General features: G+C 50.9%; 10 protein-coding genes across 10 annotated transcripts; 8 read left to right on the top strand and 2 right to left on the bottom strand.

Annotated features, from left to right (window-relative positions):
* Window positions 1–168: 168 nt before the first annotated feature.
* sitA (TOR signaling pathway phosphatase SitA) lies at window positions 169–1,557 on the top strand (the record flags this gene model as incomplete). Its single annotated transcript, XM_056700526.1, has 3 exons — window positions 169–806; window positions 879–1,210; window positions 1,292–1,557. 3 exons carry the CDS (start codon window positions 169–171, stop codon window positions 1,555–1,557), a joined length of 1,236 nt encoding a protein of 411 aa, XP_056555939.1.
* A 585-nt stretch (window positions 1,558–2,142) lies between these two features.
* N7496_007596 (putative phenol 2-monooxygenase) lies at window positions 2,143–4,156 on the top strand (the record flags this gene model as incomplete). The annotated part of the gene is made up of 5 exons (XM_056700525.1): window positions 2,143–2,652; window positions 2,727–3,611; window positions 3,669–3,843; window positions 3,902–4,018; window positions 4,077–4,156. The coding sequence occupies 5 exons, from the start codon at window positions 2,143–2,145 to the stop codon at window positions 4,154–4,156; spliced, it is 1,767 nt and encodes a 588-aa protein (XP_056555938.1).
* A 2,756-nt stretch (window positions 4,157–6,912) lies between these two features.
* N7496_007595 (aromatic alcohol reductase) lies at window positions 6,913–7,856 on the top strand (the record flags this gene model as incomplete). Its single annotated transcript, XM_056700524.1, has 2 exons — window positions 6,913–6,942; window positions 6,996–7,856. 2 exons carry the CDS (start codon window positions 6,913–6,915, stop codon window positions 7,854–7,856), a joined length of 891 nt encoding a protein of 296 aa, XP_056555937.1.
* Window positions 7,857–8,188: 332 nt separating this feature from the next.
* On the bottom strand, window positions 8,189–10,642 carry N7496_007594 (flavodoxin and radical SAM domain protein; the record flags this gene model as incomplete). The annotated part of the gene is made up of 2 exons (XM_056700523.1): window positions 8,189–10,512; window positions 10,615–10,642. 2 exons carry the CDS (start codon window positions 10,640–10,642, stop codon window positions 8,189–8,191), a joined length of 2,352 nt encoding a protein of 783 aa, XP_056555936.1.
* A 707-nt stretch (window positions 10,643–11,349) lies between these two features.
* Window positions 11,350–12,842, top strand: N7496_007593 (putative dipeptidase; the record flags this gene model as incomplete). The annotated part of the gene is made up of 3 exons (XM_056700522.1): window positions 11,350–11,584; window positions 11,663–11,875; window positions 11,935–12,842. The coding sequence occupies 3 exons, from the start codon at window positions 11,350–11,352 to the stop codon at window positions 12,840–12,842; spliced, it is 1,356 nt and encodes a 451-aa protein (XP_056555935.1).
* A 126-nt stretch (window positions 12,843–12,968) lies between these two features.
* N7496_007592 (NUDIX hydrolase) lies at window positions 12,969–13,625 on the bottom strand (the record flags this gene model as incomplete). Its single annotated transcript, XM_056700521.1, has 1 exon — window positions 12,969–13,625. The coding sequence occupies one exon, from the start codon at window positions 13,623–13,625 to the stop codon at window positions 12,969–12,971; it is 657 nt and encodes a 218-aa protein (XP_056555934.1).
* A 692-nt stretch (window positions 13,626–14,317) lies between these two features.
* On the top strand, window positions 14,318–16,542 carry N7496_007591 (uncharacterized protein; the record flags this gene model as incomplete). Its single annotated transcript, XM_056700520.1, has 4 exons — window positions 14,318–14,455; window positions 14,520–15,537; window positions 15,592–15,828; window positions 15,896–16,542. The coding sequence occupies 4 exons, from the start codon at window positions 14,318–14,320 to the stop codon at window positions 16,540–16,542; spliced, it is 2,040 nt and encodes a 679-aa protein (XP_056555933.1).
* Window positions 16,543–17,043: 501 nt separating this feature from the next.
* Window positions 17,044–18,884, top strand: N7496_007590 (putative nonsense-mediated mRNA decay protein Upf3; the record flags this gene model as incomplete). The annotated part of the gene is made up of 2 exons (XM_056700519.1): window positions 17,044–17,294; window positions 17,375–18,884. 2 exons carry the CDS (start codon window positions 17,044–17,046, stop codon window positions 18,882–18,884), a joined length of 1,761 nt encoding a protein of 586 aa, XP_056555932.1.
* A 73-nt stretch (window positions 18,885–18,957) lies between these two features.
* N7496_007589 (uncharacterized protein) lies at window positions 18,958–19,391 on the top strand (the record flags this gene model as incomplete). The annotated part of the gene is made up of 2 exons (XM_056700518.1): window positions 18,958–19,041; window positions 19,128–19,391. 2 exons carry the CDS (start codon window positions 18,958–18,960, stop codon window positions 19,389–19,391), a joined length of 348 nt encoding a protein of 115 aa, XP_056555931.1.
* A 1,345-nt stretch (window positions 19,392–20,736) lies between these two features.
* N7496_007588 (Zn(II)2Cys6 transcription factor) lies at window positions 20,737–23,027 on the top strand (the record flags this gene model as incomplete). The annotated part of the gene is made up of 5 exons (XM_056700517.1): window positions 20,737–21,130; window positions 21,186–21,391; window positions 21,458–21,843; window positions 21,891–22,478; window positions 22,544–23,027. 5 exons carry the CDS (start codon window positions 20,737–20,739, stop codon window positions 23,025–23,027), a joined length of 2,058 nt encoding a protein of 685 aa, XP_056555930.1.
* Between the last annotated feature and the right edge of the window lie 787 nt (window positions 23,028–23,814).

The following is a 23,814-nucleotide window of genomic DNA, read 5'->3' as shown; positions in this document are numbered from 1 at the left end:
CTCATCTATTTATCATCGGATGATCAATCAACTGAACAGTCAGATGGCCAGTCACTCGCCAGTCGGCCCGCTGCGGTGTCCGAAGACCGCCAGCCGCGCAGTTCCTCTTCCTCCTCCCCCGCCTTCCACTCCTGCACATCCACTCTTCCTCCGCTAAATCGCCTCGCCATGACCGACAGTAAGGTCCCTCAACCGGGACCCGCCAAACTCAAGCGCAATGCAGGCCCTGATGAGTGGCTCGAGGCCGCCAAGGACTGCAAATACCTTTCCGAGGCCCACATGAAGCAGCTGTGTGAGATGGTCAAGGAGTATATGATGGAGGGTAAGCCACGAGAACGAGCATACATCCTAGAGGTTCCCTGCCCAAGTCTCACACGATCCTCTCGCATAGAATCCAATATCCAACCTGTATCCACTCCCGTCACCATCTGCGGCGACATTCACGGCCAATTCTACGACCTGCTCGAGCTCTTCCGTGTCTCTGGCGGCATGCCCGATGGCTCCGCGCTCGACGCCCCCAAAACCTCTCCCTCCGTCATCACCTCTGCCGACATTGAACCCCCTTCAACCATAACTGATCCCAAACTCCGCAAGAAACTCCGCGGGCCCAGTGCGAATACCAAGGCCGACGGTGATGAGGAAGCAGAGGAAGAGACGGAGCCAAACCCCAACCCACACACCCGATCGAACAGTGAGACGTCAGAGAGCCTCCAGCTGAAGAGCAATTTTGTGTTTTTGGGAGATTATGTCGATCGAGGATATTTCAGTTTGGAGACGTTGACGCTATTGCTGTGTCTCAAGGCCAAGTGAGTGCTTGTCGGGAGTTTTCTATCCCAGATGGAGTAAGATGACAAATGCTGATGTACGGGGTGATTCAGATATCCAGATCGAGTTACGTTGGTACGCGGTAACCACGAATCCCGCCAGATTACCCAAGTCTACGGTTTCTACGAGGAATGTTTCCAAAAGTACGGCAGTGCCTCGGTGTGGAAGGCTTGCTGCCAGGTCTTCGATTTCATGACGCTGGGCGCCATCATCGACGGCAAGGTGCTGTGTGTACACGGTGGACTGAGTCCCGAGATTCGAACGCTGGATCAGGTGCGAGTCGTGGCTCGTGCCCAGGAGATTCCCCATGAGGGTGCTTTCTGTGATTTGGTCTGGTCGGATCCCGATGATGTGGAAACGTGGGCAGTCAGTCCTCGTGGAGCAGGTAAGAGATATATACCCGGTTGATCTCGTTGATAGTCACTAACGGTTTCTTCCCCAGGTTGGCTATTCGGTGATCGTGTAGCTGATGAATTCTGCCACGTCAACGATCTCTCCCTGATCGCTCGCGCACATCAATTGGTCAACGAAGGATACAAATACCACTTTACCAACCAAAACGTCGTCACCGTGTGGAGTGCACCCAATTACTGCTATCGATGCGGTAACTTGGCGTCGGTCTGTGAGATTGGCCAAGACCTCAAGCCCACCTTTAAGCTGTTCAGCGCCGTCAGCGACGATCAACGACACATGCCCACCTCGCGGCCGGGCCGCAGCGAATATTTCCTGTAAGATGATTGCGAGATTTTTGCACGGGCGCCGGCGTTTTCTGTTTGATTGGGATTGGGAATCATCTCTCCGTTTGAGGGGGGAATTCATGAGCATTTATATAATGATCTTAGAGACGAATTGAATGTCTGAGCCTTTGGCTCATGAATGATCGATCAGATGTCGAGATCTCGTAGTTGATGGTTTGATAGTCATACCTGTTTCTCTTGTCGCGTATAGTAGAAGATGCGATTCCTCGGTAGATCTCACTGTACGACCCCGAGATTCCACCCCCAACTCCCCGACTTCCTTGCACCCCCCGGATATCCGGAGTCAATCCACGGCACAAGATATGGCATGAGGTTTCTTTCTGAAAGCCGATTTATCCACATACCACCAGATGCCGAGACGATCTCCGCAAAGTGCCCACGCATCCAAGTGCCAGTGGCGGACCAAAATCACCCGGAACACATCCCGAAGAGTCCCTCGGGATTAATCCCGGACTGTCTTCAAAAGTAGTTCTCCCCGCGGGGAATCTACATAACTAATCGAGTTAGATCTCTCTCTGTCTACATTCCATTCCCTGCAAACTCACACGTCACATTCATCATGGAAAAAGTCGACGTACTCATCTGCGGCAGCGGTTCAGCCGGACTCTGCGCCGCAACCTGGCTCGCCCGATACGGCGTACGCTGCAAAGTGCTCGAACGGCGCGACGGGCCCATGAAAATGGGCCAAGCGGACGGGGTCCAGTGTCGCACGGTGGAAATCTTCGAGAGCTTCGGTATCGGCGAGGAACTGTTGCGAGAGGCGTATCACGTTCTCGAGGTCAACTTTTGGGCGGATGAGGGGACTGGGGTTATCAAGCGGACTGGTCGGACGGCGGATACGCAGCCGGGTCTGTCGCATCAGCCGCATGTTATCTTGAATCAGGCGCGGATTAATGGGCTGCTTATTGAGTTGATGAAGAAGTATAATGATCAGAAGATTGATTATGGGTATAACGTTACCTCTGTGGAGGTTGATAGTGCTGTCGCGAAGGATCCGGAGGCGTACCCGGTTACGGTGACTGCCGAGAAGGATGGGAAGGTTGAGACGTTTGCTGCGAAGTATGCGTTGGTAAGCTACTACTCCTTGGCTGAGACCTATCTTGGGTGTCTAGAAGTGGAATACCAGACTAATGTATCTGCTAGGCCTGCGATGGCGCCCACAGCATCGTCCGCAAAGCGCTGGGATACAAGATGATCGGCGACAGCACCGATGCAGTCTGGGGTGTCATGGATATGATCCCTCGCACCAACTTCCCTGACTTCCGCAAGAAATCCACCATTCGCTCCAAAGCAGGAAATATCCTGATCATTCCCCGCGAAGGCGACAACAACAACTTGACTCGGTTCTATATCGAGCTGGCTCCCGGCACGAATCCCAAGGACGTCACACTGGAGAACTTGCAGCGCCAGGCACAAGCTATCCTCCAACCGTATCAGATCGAATTCGTCGAAACGGTTTGGTGGTCCGCCTATTCAATCGGTCAACGCCACGCCGATTTCTTCCACAAGGATCACCGCGTCTTCCTGGCCGGTGACGCATGTCACACGCACTCTCCCAAGGCTGGTCAGGGTATGAACGTCAGTTTGCAGGACGGGTATAACATTGGCTGGAAGCTCGGCGAGATTCTAACCGGGTTGGCGGATCCTACTCTTCTCGAGACGTATGTCTTGGAGCGGAAGAAGACTGCTATCGATCTTATTACCTTTGATCGGTACTTCTCCAAGCTGTTCTCCTCGGGGGCTAACACGTCTCCTGCGGAGTTCCAAGAGGGTTTCATCAAGTCTGGCAAGTATACCGCTGGATTGACGGCCAAATATGACGTTTCTCCTATCACGACTGCCTTGGAGGGCGAGCAACTTGCCTCGAATGTCGTGGTTGGTATGCGCCTGCCCAGTGCTCAGGTTGTCCGATTCTGTGATTCCAAGCCCTTGCAGTTGATGAAGGCACTCAAGTCGGATGGTCGGTGGAGGATCATGGCTTTTGTGGGTGATTTGACTGTTGCAGAGAATCAGACCAAGTTGAACAAGGTATGCTCTCTTTCCCTTTCAATTGCAGTGATCTTGACACTAATCTATGGTTTACAGCTCGGAGACTACCTGTCATCACCTGAAAGCCCTATTCACACATTCACTCCCAAGTCCCAGGATGTGGACAGTCTGATCGAGACTATCGTGATCGGCCACGGAAAGCGTCACGATGTCGAGCTGGAGCAGATTCCAGAAGTATTCTACCCAGTCGCAGGCAAGAACCAAACCAGAGGTGAGTACAAGATTTTACAATGCTACACTCGGTATACAGGACTCATTTTCTTTGTCAGATCTCCACAAAATCTACTACGATGACGAAAGCCACAACAAGGGTCACGGCCATGCATACGAGTACCTGGGCATCGATCCGCAACAGGGTGCCCTGATCATCGTCCGACCCGATCAATGTAAGCTCCGTTCTACCCCCAATCTCACATCTAACACCTTACTAAACCATCCATTCAGATGTATCCGCCGTGCTGGGCATCACCGACTACACCCAAATCGGTAAATTCTTCGCAGGATTCCTGAAACCTCAAGCGTAGGTCCGTTACTTCCCCGGTCAAACATCACGCAAGCACGCTAAAATGGCATCATTCGCAGAACCACGCAGACTACGGAGCATAGCTATCGCACCACCAGTCCGCTCGATAGCAGATTGTAGTGACTCGAATACCCCATCTTTTCTACATTGTACATATTACCATTTAAGAAAGTTTTGCATAGAATTATTCATTGGATTGGCCAACTACTCTCGTCTTTGTCATCGGCTTTAAGAAGTAACGTAATCCACGGCCGACCGGATCACACGGCCGACCGGATCACCCCTTCTAAATTCGCGTCTTTCTACCAACCTGATTAATTCAACCACCTACCATGCCACCAATTCGCAGTGAATCTAGCCATAAATTGGCCAACCAAGAGGGCAAGATCCTATTGGCCCTTTCTGATTTAAAAGAGGGCCGTATCTCTTCTATCCGCGCAGCAGCAAAGCTATATGAGATACCCTACACTACCCTACATGCGCGCGCCGATGGCCGAGTCTCACGCGTTGATAAGCGCCCATCTGGTCATAAATTGACCCAAACCGAAGAGGATGCGCTTGCTGAGTGGATATTATCTATGGATTCACGTGGAGCAGCGCCTAGACCGGCTACTGTGGGAGAAATGGCTAATATCCTACTTGCTACGCGCGGTAGTAACCCTCCGCCTACTGTTGGTGTTAATTGGCCATCAAGCTTTATTAAACGCCGCGATGAGCTTCGGTCTCGCTTCTCGCGAAGATACGATTACCAAAGAGCCCTAAACGAAGATCCGAAATCGATTCGGCAGTGGTTTACGACCGTACAGCGCACAGTCGATGAGAAGGGTATACAACCGGAGGATATCTACAACTTTGATGAGACAGGCTTTGCAATAGGCCTTATATCTTCGCAGAAAGTAGTTACAAGAGCTGAATACTACGGTCGGAGGTCTCTTCTACAACCAGGAAATCGCGAATGGGTTACTGCGATCGAAGCAATCTGCGTAGATAGCTATTCACTACCGCCATGTATAGTCTTTAAAGGCAAAGTGGCTATTACAGGATGGTTTAACGAAAATCTACCGAAAGACTGGCGAATCGAGGTCTCTGCCAACGGTTAGACTACCCATGAGATTGGCCTACGCTGGTTACAAAAGATCTTTATACCATATACGAATTCGCGCGTACGAGGTCGGTTTCGGCTATTGATTCTTGATGGTCATGGTAGCCACCTTACACCCCAATTCGACCGAATCTGCACAGAAAACGATATTATACCTCTTTGTATGCCTGCGCATTCATCGCATCTACTACAACCACTAGATGTTGGGTGTTTTGCAGTGGTTAAGCGCGCGTACGGTCGCTTCGTTAGCGATCTTGCGCGTAGAGGATATAACCATATCGACAAGCACGATTTCTTAGTGGATTACCAGCACGCGCGGCTAGAAACGTTCCAATCAACCAATCCCACTATCAAAAACAGCTTCGCAGCTAGCGGTCTAGTACCATTAGATGCTGAGAGAGTGCTTAACAAGCTTAATATCTCTCTACGAACTCCAACACCACCAAACAGCCGGCCAAGCAGCAGATCTAGCGAATTCACACCACAAACGCCTAGAACCGCTACTCAGCTATTTAAGCAAGCTTCTATGTTGAAAGATCTACTAAAACGGCGGTCAAATAGCCCTCCGAGCCCATCAAAAGAGATCCTAGACCAGATAATCAAGGGGTTCCAGCTCGCGCTTCACAGCGGTGCACTACTGGCAGAGGATAACGCGAATTTGCGCATAGCGAATGAGAAGATGGTCAAAAAGCGCAATCGGTCAACTAAGAAGATACCCTGCGAAGAGGGTTTAACCATTGAAGAGGCTATACAGCTAGCTACGCAGCTAAACCAGCCAGAGGAAGATGATGGGGTAGATTCGCATGCAGAGGTCGAATTGCCTAGTCAGCCAACTAGGCCAGCAGCTAGGGCTCCGCCTAGGTGTAGTGGATGCAGGGAGATTGGCCACAGGATTAATGTATGTAAAAATCGCTATATCTAGTTGAATTGATAGGTGTTGGTTGAGATAATCGATTTTGAAGTATCCCCATGGGGGTAGGTGATCCGGTCGGCCGTGTGATCCGGTCGGCCGTGGACTACGTTAACTAAGCTTGACAGGATTCGCCGCTTACAAACTGCATGAAGTCTGTAATTGGCGGCGCGATCAGATAAGGTTAAAAATGTGCTCGCAGGCTCGGAGGGGGAATACTAAAGAATAGTATGAAGATTATGAATCTGCTTTCTAATCCCATATCTAAGGTTACCATCAGATCGCGGCATCGGCATGTGGAGTTTGCCGAGAAACCCGGGCTGGTAGCGATCAACCGGGAAATGGCGTAATTTATGCAATTTTTGGCTGGTTTGGTTCATCCGGTAATAACCAATGGTCTATTAACTTGCATGCATTACGTCTTTTCTCAATTGGCTGCTATCCACCGTCCCCTCTTTTGTTTGGTCACCCCGTAGTAATTCTCCACGGGAGATTTCCGCGCTGCTCAATAATCTTCCTGGATGAGGTGATACAACTCAGAATTGGTGACATGCAAACGAAGTTTGCAATGGAGCATTGTAGAACGTAATCTGACAGGGTTTATGCATATATAAGTAGTAGATGAGACCTGCAATGTTGCCTTAATCCATCCAACTCTCTTGTCAGCTTTCAAACAAGCCTTGGAAGTACCAATCTTTAAGGTTATTCCAGCAGATCATCATTTACCTCGTCGATCTAATTCATCATGGCAATTACTGGTGTGGCTGTCGCCGGTGTAAGTTCTATACAACTCTCCCATATTCCAACCATTCCTCTAATCCTTCATAGGGCACCGGTAACCTCGGACCAGCCATTATCACTCAACTCCTCGACGCCGGATTCCAAGTCACCATCCTCAGCCGCTCGGAGTCTCATCAAGTCGATTCCCGCGCCAAAGTCCAAATCGTCGACTACGCCTCCCTAGACTCTCTTGTCGCCGCCCTAAAAGACCAAGACGCCGTCGTCAACGCCCTCAGCGTCGGCATCGTCCCCCGCGACATTCACCTGCGCCTCGTGGAAGCAGCCCAAACCGCAGGCATCCAGCGATACATCCCATCCGAGTTTGGCTCCAACACCGGCAACCCGTTAACCGCCCAGCTGCCCGTCTTCGGCGACAAGGTAGCCGTTCTCCAGAAACTGGAGGAAGTCAGCAAGCAGGATGGCGCGTTTAGCTGGACTGCAGTGATCAACGGACCCTTCTTCGACTGGGGTCTTGAAAATAAGTTTATTATCAACCTCCAGGGTCCGTCGACACGTATCTTTGACGGCGGCGATGTCCCCGTCAGCAGTACCACGCTGGCAAGTGTTGGACGAGCCGTGGCCGGAGTGTTGAAGCATCCCGAGGAAACTAAGAATCGGTCTGTCTTTGTTTCTGATGTGCAGTTCACTCAGAATCAGCTTTTGGAGTTGTCTGGTAATGCAGATAAGATTCAGCGAGAGGATGTTAAGACGGAGGATGTGGAGAAGCAGGCTTATGAAGCTCTGAAACAGTCTCCTCCTGATGGGAGGGCGTTTGCTACTAATCTTATCCTGCGGGCTATTTATGGTGGTAAATATGGGGCTTTGTTTAGCAAGACTGATAATGAGTTGTTGGGTGTTCAGAAGTTGTCGGAGGCTGAGGTTGCGGATGTGGTGAAGAAGTATGCTTAAGGGCAGATAAGTTATTAGTAAATAATTGATCCATTGTGAAGATAAGAAAGGCTTAAGGAACTTTTATGCCGTAGCCGAGTTTGCGTTATTCTTTTATTTTTTTTGACAATGCTAGAAGCACGTAGCTGCTGAGCAGGCAGCGTCAAGGTTTGAATAAGCTTAAGAAGGCGCGGTGCTACCAAGCAAGGTCATCATCAATCCCTCTAACAGAGCGATGAACATAATGAGCTTGCTGGAGTGGAAAGAATGCATTTGCACTCATCGTGTCGCACTATTTGCAGCCTCCATACCACCCGAGTCCTTCGGGATGGGAGGTATATTGGGAAAGCTCGTCAAAACGCTGCGGCAGCCCCAAGAATCTCACGAGCTTTGCGAGCCCGAGAATCAGCATCACGGCCCTTTCGGAAGACCCGTTCGTCATCGGGATTGAAGCCACCACGGCCCCAAAGAGCCCACTCTTCTGTCTCACGCATATAATCCTCGGGAGTGAACGAAGTTCCGTCCTTCTTCTCCCTCTCCAATAATTCAAAGAAGCGGTCATAATCAATGCGAGTGTGCCACTTTCCATTCACATGGAAACGCTCCGATGCAAGCAAGACGCAGCAGCTGTGGGCGTGCTCGGCAGCAATTCCGTACTTGAGGCCGCGTCGCTGTAGCTCCTCGTTCAGCGCGACGACAAAGGCAGACACTTCTTCGTAGAAAGGCACGTTTTTCATGGTCAGGCCTGCGCCTGCGCTAGTGCTGGTTCCACAGAAGGTGACACCCTTGATCTCGACCAAGCCCGGCAATGCCTTTTCAACTAGATTGGCATATCCAATGACTTCATCTTCGACATTGAAGCCCTTTACAAGGGTCAACCGGAATACGGTTCTCTGGATGTGACGCTTCTCCCGGAGGATATCCAAGCACCGCTGGAATCGCTCCCAGAAATCACGATGAAGAGGACGATCGATCTTTCGCAGACTCTCGCGGTTGCTAGCGTCGATGGAAACGTAGAGCTGGGTCACACGGTGCAGTGCCTCCAACTGGTCGGGATGCTGGGCATTGCAGACCAAAAAGCTGGAGATGCGCTCTTCGTGCAACATATCCAGGAAGCGGTTGATATGAGGGTAGAAGATAGGCTCGCCGACCAGACTCAGGGCGCAATGCCTGATTCGCATGGCTTCGGCAAATCGCTCAGCTCGCACACCAGGCACGCCCTTTAACATCTTAATCTTCTTGTAGTGGCCTTCTTTCACACCATCAAAGATCAACTCGGGCGAGTCGACTTTCCATCGCCAGGTTGTCCCAACGGGGTTTGTACCGTGACGCCAGCAGAAAATACACTTGTTACTGCAGGACAGTGAAGGCGTCGCCTCCATGCAGAGGTGAGATTTAATGCCGTAGAAAGAGTATTTGTAGCAAGAGCCACGACCACGGAGCGCGGACTTGGTCCATCGACAGATCTTGACACCAGAGTGGGAGCCAACAATGGTATAACCCTGCTTCGTCAGAGCGGCATATGTCGGGGATGTCTTGGGAACCATCTCCTTTGCGGTAGGCTCTGCAGATACAGCCTTGCCTGTGGTCGTAAAGTCAATAGGAATCGGGCCAGCCGAGTCTCCATTCATCTTGATATCCTCGAGATCCACCATGGTCGAAGTACCCTTCTTCTTGGTCCTGGACTCGTCATCATCCTCCAAGTCCTCCAAATCTTCTTCGTCACTTTCCACGGCGTCACCGCTGCCAGGAACACCCTCTCCAAGACCGCCACTCTCCAGAATGTCGAAAATGGTATCCTGAAGTCCACGAGACCATTCTTTCAACGAGGTCTCTGCATCACTCTTGACATCACCCATTCCCAATGGATACGCTCGCTTGCGACCGGTAAGTTTCGCCATCCAGCGATCGATTTCTTTCGCCTGAGAACAGAAGCCCTCCTCCTCGGTCGGCCACTCCTCCTTGTCACCAAAGCCAAAGACCGAGTAGCCCGCCAATTGCGAGAGTGGTGCAGTGTCGATACGGAAATCATTATGAATCTCATCCAAGTGAGACAACAACATGTTCAGGACCGTATCGATGTTATACGTGGGGATCAAGATGCAGTACAAGTAACGAGTGCCGGGGGAGGTCGACGGCGGCTTGGGAGCAGCGGCGAAGAAGTCATCAAAGTCGATTTCGGCGATATCGTGGATCTGCGGAGGTAACAGACCACTTTCGGGGTTCTCCAGATCTGCTCGTTCTTGTGCCACCGTACGCAGATCCTCCAGCAGGACATTGGCGTAGCGTTCCGTCGTTGTCGTCAACGATGCAAAGAAGATAACGGGCTGAATGGACAAGGGGTGTCTCTCCTCGCTAGTCGCACGGCGACCGGTGACAGTCTTGGCGGGTTTCTTGCCCTGGACGCGCTTGGGACCCGATGTTGACTTGGGAGGTTGATCATTGTGGGTGAGCTTGCCATTGTTCGTGGGGATCAATGGTGGGGTTTGTTTCTCGGTCGGCACGGGGAGAATTGGGGACTTTTCTGGGGATTCACTGCGGGGCGAGGACGGAATCGAGGAGGAGGTCGGGGTCTTGGATCGCCACTGAACTTTGCGATACGCACGAAGAGCCACGGACAGGGTGAAGAGAGCAACGAGGAGGGGTAGACGGTATGTATGCCAGGCGGCCAGTAGGCCTGGAGGGAATGGTCAGCATGCATTCTAGGGTATGGTAGATGACTGGGAAGAGCGGAGAAAGATTCAAGATTCAATTGATCTCGATAGATCAGGATACTTACCGTCCGTCAATGTCGGCGAACTAGCCATCGTAGGTATATATCCAAGAATACCAACGATGGAGGAGTGCCGGACAAAAGATGTGGAGGAAAGATGAAAGTGAAGGTCGAAGCGGAACGAGTGGGACTCCTTGGGGAAACCCGCCAAAAGGGAAAATGCGGAGAGAACAAGCACATAGATTGCTCATAAGAATGTCTTTTCTATGCAATGAATAGAGGTTAATTATAGAAAGAGTATAAATAAATAACCATCCAGTCTTTTGTTATCTGATCATGGTCGAATCACTTGCCGGTGACTCTTCTATTGGACGATAAGGATGCCTATACACTATAGGTGCTAGACATTCCTTCGAATGGAACTGTCTAAGATTTATGATTCATAATTAAGATGATCGGAGCTGCAAATAAAATACTCTCACCTAACAACCACCGTTTTCTGATGTTACATTCAAGCCGTTGATCCATTCTGGAGCTACTCCAGATTAGACTCTGAAGTATACTTTGTGACCACCGACGAGCAAAAAGGAACCGATTTGTAGAAAACAACCTTGAGATATTAGTAAATACCCGAAGAAATCTGACTATCTCGGGGAGTATAAGCCAAGTTTAATAATCACCAGCAGATATATCTTAAACTATTTCTTTGTTCATTCCCCCTCCCGTCGTACAGCGTCTTATCGCCCCGGAGTGGATCGGCAGTCCGAACTTCTCCCTGCCAACTCTCCTCGACAGACAGCGATGGACGAGAAGGCTTCACTACGGGATCTCCCTCGGGAGAAAGCAGCTCCAGCAAGCTCTACAGCTTCTCCTGCTGCTCCTGCTACTCCCAAATCTTCCATTCGAGGCTGGATTCTGCTCCTCGGCACCCTCCTGGCTGGCGGATGGTTCCTGTGGCCCCACTATTGTCACCATACTCGCGTGCTCACCATCGAGGATCGAGTCCAGCACATTCTGTCCACCACCCCTTTGATCGGTATGATTGCCTGGTCTTGAAAGCTAAACATTCATCATTTCGAGTGTTATTCTCGCAGTTCAGAGTTAACACTGCCAGATGGTCATGATGATTTCCCCATTCAAATCCGAGCGCTATTCCACAATCATATCAACACTCCCAACTTCACCGAGGCTTTCGCTCACGGTACCCTCCCCGGTCATGTGGATCTGCCTCGTCTGAAGAAAGGACATGTTGGAGGCACCTTTTGGAGTGTCTACGTTCCATGTCCTACCGATTGGGAGGACTTTTCCGATGAGAACTACGCCCCCAGTATGATGCCGAATTCTGAGCCTTATCTTTTGAGAACATCTCTTGCTAATATAGAATAGGTATTCGAATGACCGTCGAACAGGTTGATCTCATGTCGCGCATCCAGAAGGCTTTCCCAGAGGTCTTCTCCCTACCACCCAATGGCACTACGGCCATGGATGCGTTCCGGCAAGGCAAGATCATCTCTCCCTACGGTATTGAAGGCCTGCAGTCGATTGGCAACTCCTTGGCACACTTGCGGATGTTCTATGACTTGGGAGTATCCTATGCTACGCTCACCCATAACTGTCACAACAAGTATGCCGACGCGGCCATCGTCGAGCAGCCGGACGGCACTCTAAAGCTCGCCACTCCTCTCTGGCACGGCGTCAGTCCCGCAGGCCAGAAGGTGGTAGCCGAAATGAACCGACTGGGCATGATCATCGATCTGGCTCATGTCAGTGTCGACACGATGCGTGATGTGCTGGGTGCAGGCAAGACTGAATGGACCGGCAGTCGTGCCCCCGTTATCTTCAGTCATAGCTCTGCCTACGCTCTGTGCCCACACCCCCGGAACGTGCCGGATGATGTCCTGGAATTGGTCCGACAGCGCAACTCCATTGTTATGGTCAATTTCGCGCCCGATTTCATCTCCTGTCACGCATCCGGTCGGGAGAATGGAATGCCAGATGTGGATTATGCTCATGCCACCGTCGAGCGGGTTGCCGACCATATCATCCATATCGGCACTGTTGCAGGCTTTGACCACGTTGGCCTGGGCAGTGACTTTGACGGAATTCCGACCGTGCCCAAGGGACTGGAAGATGTCTCCAAGTTCCCAAATTTGATTGCGGAACTTCTTCGTCGGGGTCTAACTGATGAACAGGCTGCCAAGGTGGCTGGTGGTAATCTGCTGCGTGTTTGGAAAGAGATTGACCAGGTGGCCCTGAAGATGCAAGCCGAGGGGGCTCTTCCTGAGGAGGATTAATTGGGAGAAATGTGAGCGAGGACACAACAGATGGTTTTTTTTCGGTCTGTCTATATGCATTGATGGCTATTCAAATTGGTTCTAGCAAACGACTCTATCAACAGTAGATACACTAGGATAGACTATTCACAGAGAAGCTCCTTTTTGCAGCTCCGTAAACAAGCCAAAGGCTTTCAGAATATTCGGCCCCTGATGTCCCACCGAAGGCAGAGGCAATTCATATTTCCCTTTCCTCGTCTGAAACGAATGCTGGACATCCTCCTCGACCGCCCAATCAAAGGCCTGGTGTTCGGTCGCCTCCAGCTTGACGGGGATCTCCTCGATCGGAACAACCTGAGCCGTTCCATGATCCAACTGCCTCATCGCCTCGTACACCTCGACAATAAACGAATATTTCGCAATCCGGATCTTCTCCCCATTCGAACGACGCGTATGAACCCAAACGTCGACGGCGACCAACTCCACGATCCGCGAGACATGCAGGCCCGTCTCCTCGGCGACTTCACGCACCACTCCATCCAGCAACGTGCCATCTTCGTCAGGTTCAGCTGCCCCGCCAGGACCTTCCCAGCAACCGGGCATAGAATCGGTCAGAGCTCGCTGGAGCAATAGAATACGTGGTGGCAGGGATCCCGCGTCGGATGTGGGAGGAGGTGAAGTCGCCCGATCGAAAATGAAGCCACCAACCCCGAACGCGTCGAATTCGGGTCGGGCTGCGATGAAGTCGGTGAAGGGAATATTGAAGTACTCCAGATGTGGAGCGATTTTGTAAGGGGGTGTCATTTTGGATAACACAGTTATGTATTCAGATTTGAATTGAGACTGGTGGTTTTTGACAGAGTCAAAGGCTCGTGGCTTTATTTACCCCGTTGATCTCGCGAAGAGAATGCGGCTCCTTGGGATACACAGCCTCATGACTCATCCAATACGAGATGAAGGTGAGCATACTTTAGGCTCTGAGATTATTTGATGCTCTAGGTCGTGTAGGCGATAGGTCGTCTTCTACTACTACTTCAAAATAGGCTGCCTTGTAAAACTAATCCCTGCAGTAATTATGGGATCTTCCGATCGGCCATATTCATCCGACGATAGTCCCACGAGACTATTACTATTCCAAGACTGAATAGGCTATCAGGTTATCAGCCCTGGAGATACACATTTCGGACACCCTCTTTGTATCCGAATCGGAAGTGTCTTTCAGCTATTGACTATGGACTATTGGCTATTACATAGCTCATGATTTGCCCCTCCAGATCATTTGCGGGGTGCATCTGGGGAAGAGTTCAGTGATTGGCAGAAGAGGGTCATTCCCCCACAACATCTCCGACATCCACATCGGCTTTGACCCGGTCGGATTCGGATTGAAATACTCAGACACATCGTGTATATAAGTATGCAAGATAATGGCAGAACGGTTCAACCTAACTAGAGACCATCTGAACAAGTCACGACTTCCCATATCTACTTCCATCATTATGCCCGGCACTCTACCCCAAGCCGAAGACCATGCGGACGTCCTCATTGTCGGGGCTGGTCCTGCGGGTCTGATGCTGGCAAACTGGCTGAGTCGATGCGGTGTGAAGACTCGGATTGTTGATAAGAGAGGAACAAAGGTAATCTATCATCCTGTCGTGGTCCATTTGTTGCAGTAATGTAAAATCATACTCACTCGTATAGATCTTCAACGGCCAAGCGGACGGTCTACAATGCCGAACCCTGGAAATCTTCGACTCGTTCGATTTTGCAGATCGCGCATGGCGTGAATCAAACCACATGCTGGAGATTTGTCTCTGGAACCCTGACGAACAGGGTCGTATTCGACGCTCCGATCGAATCCCCGACACCATTCCCGGGATCAGTCGATTCCAGCAAGTCGTGCTGCACCAGGGCCGTATCGAGCGCTTCTTCCTCGACTCTATCAAGGAGCACAGCGACATCGTAGTCGAACGAGGAGTGTTGCCCACCACATTTGAATTTGACGACGCCAAGGCAGACGATTTCAACGAGTACCCGATCAACGTCACGGTGCGCACCCTCTCAGATGTAGAGTCTACACCGCAGCAGCAGCAGCAACATCATAAATCCGCAGATGGAAAGGAGACAACCGTCAGCGACGGACTTTTCCGAAGTAATCTAGCAGCCGACGACACGGATGATCTCATTCGTGCTGCAGAAGCCAATTCCCGAGTCGACCAGGTCGAATCCATCAAAGCCAAGTTCCTCGTTGGTTGTGACGGGGCACACTCCTGGGTCCGTCGCCAACTAGGCTTCCAGCTCGAGGGTGACTCTACAGATTACATCTGGGGAGTCCTCGACATCGTGCCCATCACCGATTTCCCAGATATCCGACAGCGCTGCGCGATTCATTCCGCAAATGCAGGCAGTGTCATGGTGATTCCACGAGAGAACAAGCTCGTCCGATTGTACATCCAGTTACAATCCACGGAACATGCACAGGCAGGTGGCAAGGCAGACCGGTCCTGGATCACGCCGGAGATCATCCTGCAATCAGCGCAGAAAATTCTGCATCCTTATAAGCTCGATTATTCGTATTGTGACTGGTGGACAGCTTACCAGATTGGCCAGCGCGTGGGTAACCAGTTCTCGCTGAAAGAGAGAGTCTTTTTGGCAGGTGATGCTGTGCACACCCACTCGCCCAAGGCTGGTCAGGGTATGAACGTGTCTATGCAGGATAGTAAGTTACCCAGAACCCTCAAGTCGCCCAAAGTGGTCGCTAACTACTCGTCAGCATACAATCTGGGATGGAAGCTCGCTCACGTCGTGAAGGGTTACAGTGACCCATCCATTCTCAAGACATATCAGTCTGAGAGAAGGAAGATTGCTCAGGATCTGATTGCCTTTGATCACCGCTTTTCCAGATTGTTCTCGGGTCGTCCTGCCAAGGATATCATGGATGAGGAAGGTGTGAGTATGGAGGAGTTCAAAGCGGCCTTTGAGAAGGGGAATGAGTTTGCCAGTGGTATTGGTGAGTACCGATTAAGCCAAGAGCAACAGTAAACATGGTGGGTATCTCATACTAACATCTCAATCAGCGGTCAACTACGGCGCCAGTCTCATCGTTGCTAAAGAAGGCGACGACACAAGTATCGCCCAAGACAAATCCACTCGCGTGATCAGCAAGCCCCAACTAGCAGCAAAGATCGACATCGGCAAGCGCATGCCCAGTTTCAAAGTCCTCAACCAATCCGACGCCCGCCCCTGGCACCTCCAAGAACTCCTAAAGAGCAACGGGAAATGGCGAATCATCGTATTCCCAGGCCACCTAAGCGCACCCACAAACATGCAACGAATGCAAACCCTCGGCGCAAGACTCGGAGCCAAAGATTCATTCATCCATCGCTACACACCAACCAACCAACAAATCGACAGTGTGATCGAAGTATTGACCGTCCACGCCGGACCCAGAGCGAGCCTCGAGCTGCTAGATCTCCCCGAGGCATTCCATCCGTACAGTGAGACCCTGGGATGGGATTATTGGAAGGTCTTTGTGGATGATCAATCTTATCATGAGGGTCATGGTCAGGCTTATGTTAATTATGGGATTGATCCGGTTAAGGGGGCGAGTGTTATCTTGCGGCCTGATCAGTATGTGAGTTGGGTTGGGGAGGTTGATGATTATGATGAGATGGAGAGGTTCTTTGCTGGGTTTATGAAGGCGCAGAATTTGGAAAAAGAGTGAAATAGGGGGATCAGCTATCTTTTCTATTCCTTCACTTTTTTCTAAGCTACTATTTATTGTTTTGCTGGTTCTTGTTGTAGGTTCAGGCGGATAATGCTTTTTACATTGAATCTTATGTCCAATCAATTTGAGTTGACAACCGAATGATTTTTTTACAGTAACCTCGTAGCCCAACAAACATCTTGGTTTCTAAATGCCAAGCTAATCACATTCACAATAACCCACCTGTTCAGTTGCTGAGCTGTAGATCTAGATCACATTGCTCTAGAGCTCTTGTGTGTGCCTCAGGAATCAGGCTGACTCAGCCCCTCCGTTCGGGCTCTTTCGTCAGGTCCTCGGAGTGAACTGATTACTGGCAAGCTTGACTTGCACCGTATCGCAACCATCGAGCAGGACAAGAAGCTCTCATTTGGGTTTCCTTACGGTCGCATATCTCTTCTCTAACTTGGCTTTTCATTTCACCCGCAAACACCTCCTACACCAATCTATCAGACCAACGACATGACCCAACCCGCCGCTGGCAAGGCCACCGCCGGCGTGCTTCAAATCCCAGTGGCAGCCACGCAAAAGTCCACTTCAACACCTGCAAAGAAGGCTCCCAAGCCCCCTGCTCCACGCCTCAAGCTATTGATTCGCCGTCTGCCCCCGGGACTGACCCAGGCCGAGCTTGAAAGCGCCCTGGGAGCGGAATGGAAAGTGGGTGCGGGCAAGGTTGACTGGCTTCAATACAAGCCTGGCAAAGTTTCGAAAGAGTAAGAAATCTTATGTGATAGTCTCTGCACACAATGGCGACTTTCCTGGCATACGCTTACCCGACTTTATCTCTGTTCAGCCCCGCGAAACCCTCCCGCCCCTCTCGAGCATACATTCACGTACTGTCCAACGAACATGCTGGCCCACTCTCAGATCGAGTACGCCAATCCTCATTCCAAGATGCTAGCCACACCTCCAACGACCCAGTGCTTCTGGGCCCTCCTACGCTAGAGTTTGCGCCTTATGCGAAAACCCCCGGCAGTCGCGTGCGCAAAGATGCCCGTCAGGGTACCATTGACCAGGATCCGGAGTTCATTGCGTTCCTTGAGAGCTTGACACAGCCAATTACCAAACCTGCCACCGTGGACTCTATCGAAACCGAGGAGAAGAAGGCTGCGGTGGTGACTACCCCGCTGGTGCAGTTTATCAAGGACAAGAAGGCGAGCAAGGCAAAGGAGAGCGCGGCTGCCAAATCTTCCAAGCGATCCGAAAAAGAGTCTAAGCAGGAGAAGGTACAGGCGAAGAAGCTACTGCAACGGCCAGAGAAGAAACTCGCGCCCGGTCCCTCCTCGGACGAGAAGCCCAAGGGAGAGAAAGCGGGCAAGGAATCTGGCAAGGCAGCCAAGGCAGCGGCCAGTACATCTACAAAGGGAGGCAAAGCGAGTGCCTCTAGTACTACAAAGGAGAACACGTCTGCTGCTGCGTCTGAGCGCAAGAGGGAACGAGGGAATGTTGCCGCGGCAGCCAAGATCCTTCAACGGGATCTGGGACTGTCACAAGCTCCAGCCCGACGACGAGGGAAAGGTGCAGCCAACGACACGACCTCTGCTAAGAACGAAAGCTCTCGAGAGTCGTCAGTCCCCGCATCCGAAGGCAGCAAGAAGGAGGCACCATCCAAGCCCGCCAAGAGTGCCGCTAGCTCTACGAAAGCCAAGGATCGAGAGGGTGGTGCATCACCGTCTTCCCGAGCCTCTGGTACCGCAACTCCTCCAGCTAATGCGACTGCCCCGTCAACGAAATCGGCCAAGGGCGCCAAAGCTAAAGCAACTGCGAGCCCGACTCCCACCGCAACCCAAGCCTTCCTCAAGCACGCCAATGCATCTCAAGGTGTGACCGAGGCCCTCTTAGAGGCAGCCTTCACACCGTTCGGCACGGTGACCAAGGTGGAGATTGACAAGAAGAAGGGCTTTGGATATGTGGACTTTGCAGAGCCCGAGGGCCTTCAGAAAGCCATGGCCGCCAGCCCCGTCTCCGTAGCTCAGAGTCAGGTCGTGGTGCTTGAGCGCAAGGCCAATCCTGGTGGTGAAAAGTCACGGAAAGGAGGAGGTGGTGGTGGTGGTCGAGGTGATACGGCTCAGCAAGCCAAGGGCGAGAAGGCAAAGGCAAAGGCGAGTGCGAGTGCGAATGACGGGGACAACGCGAATGGCGGAGGCGGCGCTGGAGGTGGCGGATCGTCTCGGGGCTCACGAGGAGGACGTGGATCTCGAAACAAGGGTGCTAAAGGAGGTGATGGATCGAAGGGAGGGTCGAGCAGTGGCACGGGTGGTGGTGCATCGGGAGAGAAGAGCGGGGGAGGAGAGGCGAAGTGATGAGATGGACATTTTGTAGCAGCTTCAGGCCGAACGAGAGCATGATACCCTTAGTGCAACGCAATGACATGCCATGACGAATGATCGACAACTATACTCTGTAGACAACGTGGAGGTATCCGAGCCTAGCAGCGTTGATAATAAATTGGCTTGGCAGGTTTACAGTGATAAAAAGTACTGGCAAAAGCTGACTGAAAAATAGAAAAAATTCATTATAACTATGAAGCTATACCAAACCAACAGACTCAATTCACAACCGCCCAATTCCCAATTCTCGATCCCCAACATCAAAGGAAAAAAGAAGAGAAAATCAAAGCACCTTTCAGACCTCCTCGACACCCACCAGGACCAGCCGACCGAAGTCAGACGCCGAGACCAGGTCAAGATCATCACCACTCCCTAGACCAACATGCAGACGCCCCGAAGAGCACGCGTGTCGGTCGAGGCGGGAGTCCAAATGGCTTCACTTTAGGGCATCGAGGACATAGCAGTCATCAGCAAGGGTGAAGATTCTGTGGCTCGTTTAAAGAGCTTAGAAGTGGGACGTCTACTCTAAAGTGATTCTTTGAACTGTAGAGGGAGGGAGGTTAGCAGGTGCATCAAGAGAGTACAGTGTGATTTGCACTGTAGGGGGTGGGAGGCACATACGTAGAGTCGCTTGAAAAACAGAAATTGGATCGGGGGAAGAGCTGGCTTTATAGGTGGTGAGAGTGGGTCCCCGGGACGCTAGCGGCTAAGCGATTTTCTCGGTTGTGTTTGTCTGATTTGTTTGGATGGAGTGGGCGGTGTATACTGTCAACCAGTGAGATCTCTTCCGCCCCTGGATGGTGGATCCCCTTACGAGACCTGCGGCAGAAAAGTTTTCTCTCTTCATTTACCCTTGTCTGATTGGTTGGAGCTCTTGACGGAGAGAGTCTGGAGCTTCTCGACAATTTCTTTTTGATCATTTGTTTCCATAATTCCAGTTTCCGTTATTCACACCGGGTGTCATCTTTTGGAGTAAACTGAGACAGTAGCGTCTGCCTGCTGAAGTACCGGAACTTGCCCGGTACTACGGAGCCTCGGAGGTCGGCTTGCCGATACGGTCATACCGAGCAGCTGCCATATTATTACCGAACTCAACTCCGTAGCGATGGAGATGGAGAAAGGTTTACCTAAATATGCCATAAACTTAGAACTACCGTCTATGTTGTAGCTGAGGGCGACCCACTCCATTACTTCCACTGTCATCCGGATGGTCATGGATCTGATTAAGCTCTGTAAGGTGTACAACTTCTGATATGGATTCAGACAAGTATTTGCTTTAAATATGAAACAAAGATCCATGTCCATATACGGTCAATTCATTAGAGAAAGACCTACAGAAAGTACCACGTATTTGAAATCCGAGGTTGAGACTCCCGCAGTATAGAAATGGAGTGGAGGTATGACAGGTCCAGATATATATTTTCAACAAACTAATGGTCAGGATTGGAATGATTGGAAGTAATTCTAAAGTCTTGAGGCTCTACTTGGAGGAACATCCGAAAGACCAAGGTCACGTGCTGTTCTCCTCAGTGAAGATGCCATGGCATTCAGGCATCCGTCGCAGGAAATGACAAGATACGAAGAAAACAGCCTCGGAGAAGAAAGAAAGATACGCTAATCTCAAAACATACTCTAGTGATACTGTGATATCGCTCTTAATTCTGATTGGAACGTTGTGCTGCCACCTTGCTGACAAGCTATCTTCCGAGGGTGTCGGCCCGAGCACCACCCGACCCCCCCCCACTGGAGCTGCTCGCCCCAATTTGCGGGGACTTGAACAATCGCTAGACCCCGGATTCTCGTCCAAACGTCTCCCCATACCATCATGGGACGCCCAAAGGTCCTTCCAGCCAACCGCTTACGGGCCAATACCGCCTGCACCGCCTGTCGGGCCTCTAAGAAACGATGCAGCGGCTCTTTCCCGTGCACCAACTGCGTCTCCAAGGGTCGTGGTCACACTTGCATCCCGTTTAAATCGATATCAAACACGGACTCTCGTAACCGCCGTGAATCGACTATATCTCGACAGCCTCTAGAAAGTATTCCAACGGCATGGAGTGAGATCAACGCCAATTTACAAAGTCCCCGATCCTCGCAGATTCAAGATGCAAGTCCTTCCGACCGACTCATTGAACGTCCACTCGAAGCGGGTTCGCGATCACCAGAGGCAACGCATCGCACCCATCCTCGCATGTTACGGAATCTTCAAGGAGAAAGAGGTATGCATAAGCCGTACAGCAAGAACTAAACCGAACAAATCTAACCGGATTCCAGTTTATGTTGGCAAGGCTGCCTCGCTGTCCTTTCTTCAACTGCTTCGCGAAACGGTGACTCAGCATATCGGGCCGTCGCAGTTCTCACACAACTACAAGAGTGAGGATATGCTAGAGACGGAGGCTCATCATGATCCACTTAATTTCTCGGAAGAACACTGCAGTATCGAGGAGAAGCGCCGCTTCATAAAAACATTCTCCATCGCGGTAAGATCATGATCCGACCCGACCGACCGTTGAAGCGGCTAAGGCACTACTGACACCTCACTATAGACAAGTGGATTCATCTACATGGGATGCGACACAGATGCGTTACTCTCCGACCAGAGAGAGCCGAAGACTAGCCGTGAAGAGATTCACGCAGCCATCGGCGATCTGATGATCGCCATCGGAGCACAGTCATGTTCTGATGAACCTGAGAATGTTCAAGTGGAGCAGTTCTTTGTCGAGCGTGGCCAGCGCAGGGCATTTGCTAGCATGCTCGAAGATCCAAGCTTAGATATAGTGAGGGTGTTCCTACTACTATCCTTTTATATGTTCGGAGCATGTCGTCGAAATGCGGCTTTCATGTATCTGGGTGTGGCCTCTCGGGCAGCGGTCGCACTAGGTCTTCATGTAGATTCTTCGGGATCTTTAAGTCCGATTGAACAGAAAGAAAGGTATGCAACTTTGAAGATAGCTAGTGTCGTCAACTAACTTCGAAAAGATGCAGACTCTGGACTAGTCTTTGTGTAATCGATCTCCTGGCGAGCTCGATTCTCGGTCGACCCGCTGCTACCGCAGGACTACTGCCCGGAAGCCGCAGAGACCTCAGCTTGATTGAATCTACCCCAGCTGAAGTGGGCTTAGTCGCTTCATACCAGCTATCGTTGATTGTCGATGAAATCACGAGCCGTCTATACAGTGAAAGGGCTGCTTCTACCGAGACAGCAGATCTGCTTCTAGCAAAGCTCAATCGATGGAGCGATCAGTTGCCAGAATGTTTACGAATCGCATCTGAAACCGAGGATTCCGATGCCGCGCAGGAACGCATCATTGGGAATATGCACGTGGCATGTTCGTATCATTTTGCCGTGATTCTCGTTACAAGACCTTTCCTTATTTCAACACTGAGCGTCCGGCTGGCCCGGCTGCACCAGGCTTTTTCCACCGATGGAGCCAGTGAGACATTGGAGGAAGACCCGGCACACTCTCGACTGGCGGCGGCATGTATTGACTCGGCGGTTTACATGCTTCAGACATGTAAAGAAATCCATCAATCCGAGCTACTTCTTCGACAGATGTCTCTTCTCAAGTATGATCCATTCAGCAGAATCTTCTTTCAACCCCAAAGTTTCCAACACTAACCCAATTCTCTAGGGCATTTGTCTTTGCCGCAGCTCTAGTCCTCGGCTTCTCAATGTTCTCCCACCGCGACGTCGACACCGAAATCGACAATGCATTTACAGGGGCCCTATCAATCCTGCAAATGCTAGCGCAACAATCCGAACAAGCAGCCCACTACCTAGAAATCCTCACATTACTCGAAGCAGCCGTCACACAACAACGGCAACGACTCTCAGCGCAAGCACGTCAACGACGAAGTCAGTACGTCAGTCGAATCTTCAGTCTGAGCGATACTCCGTCGACACCGCGGATGCAGGGGGTGGACAGCGGTCGAGGGGGTAGTGCGACTCCACTGCTTGTACAGGGTGGTCCATTTTATCCGTGGATTCCGAATGACGAGGGAGCCGCTATTGCGACGCCGCCGATAATGGATGGGGCGTTTTTGGATTGGGAAGGGATGGAGTTGCCATTGTGGGATAGTTTCCCTTTTACTGAGCCGGGATCGTCGGTGCTATAATAGAGCTGGTGGATGCTTTCTTCAAGATAGTATCTCGGTGAAAGTATGCAGACGAACTACGGATTACTGTAACACTAACGACTACGCCCTTTGTTTACCTGTACTTTCACGAAACGATGAAGAGAAATACATGTATTTCATAGCAAGGACATTAAATATCTTACACAGCAATGTTCCCTCAAACCTTACCTACCACATCTAAAAAACATCCCTCCGATAGAACGGCAGCCCATCAGACGCCAAATACCGAATCCAGGTATAAACCATATTCAACGCCGCACTACACATATCTTCCGAAGTATAGAGCTCACCAGTTACCTTTATTGAATAACAAAGACGTTTTTCCTGCATGGTAGGCCAACTTGTAATGTCAACGCTACCTTGTTTGATTTCATCCTGCATCAGTCGGAGGAGGTCAATGTCGCTCAGGTAGGTGTCGCGATGATCGAAGTAGATGTTGACGTACCGAGTTTTCATGCCTGGGGGTTGGCAGTGGGTTGATGGCATGTTGGTAAGAGGGCTGGTATAGATGGATAAGTATGCTGGAGGTATTGTGAGTTTGGCTAGGAAGGAAAGGAGGGGAGAAGGGGTTGTGATAGTGATGATGGGAGGAGTATCAGAGGAGGAGTTTGAGGGATTGATATAGTTTTCTTTAGATTTGAGGTGCTTTATAAATAGTCTATGGCTTTGTTTAGTGTTTAAAGGATTGTGAATTCTGATCGAGGGTCTTTAGTCGATGCTTTGTTCGAGCTGTGAGTTACAATGGCTTTGCGGTTTCTTTGATCTA

The sequence above is a fragment of the Penicillium cataractarum genome (genome assembly GCF_028827025.1).
Source record: "Penicillium cataractarum strain IBT 29864 chromosome Unknown utg000005l, whole genome shotgun sequence".
Classification (NCBI taxonomy): domain Eukaryota; kingdom Fungi; phylum Ascomycota; class Eurotiomycetes; order Eurotiales; family Aspergillaceae; genus Penicillium; species Penicillium cataractarum.
This window is presented reverse-complemented; position numbering and strand designations above follow the sequence as displayed.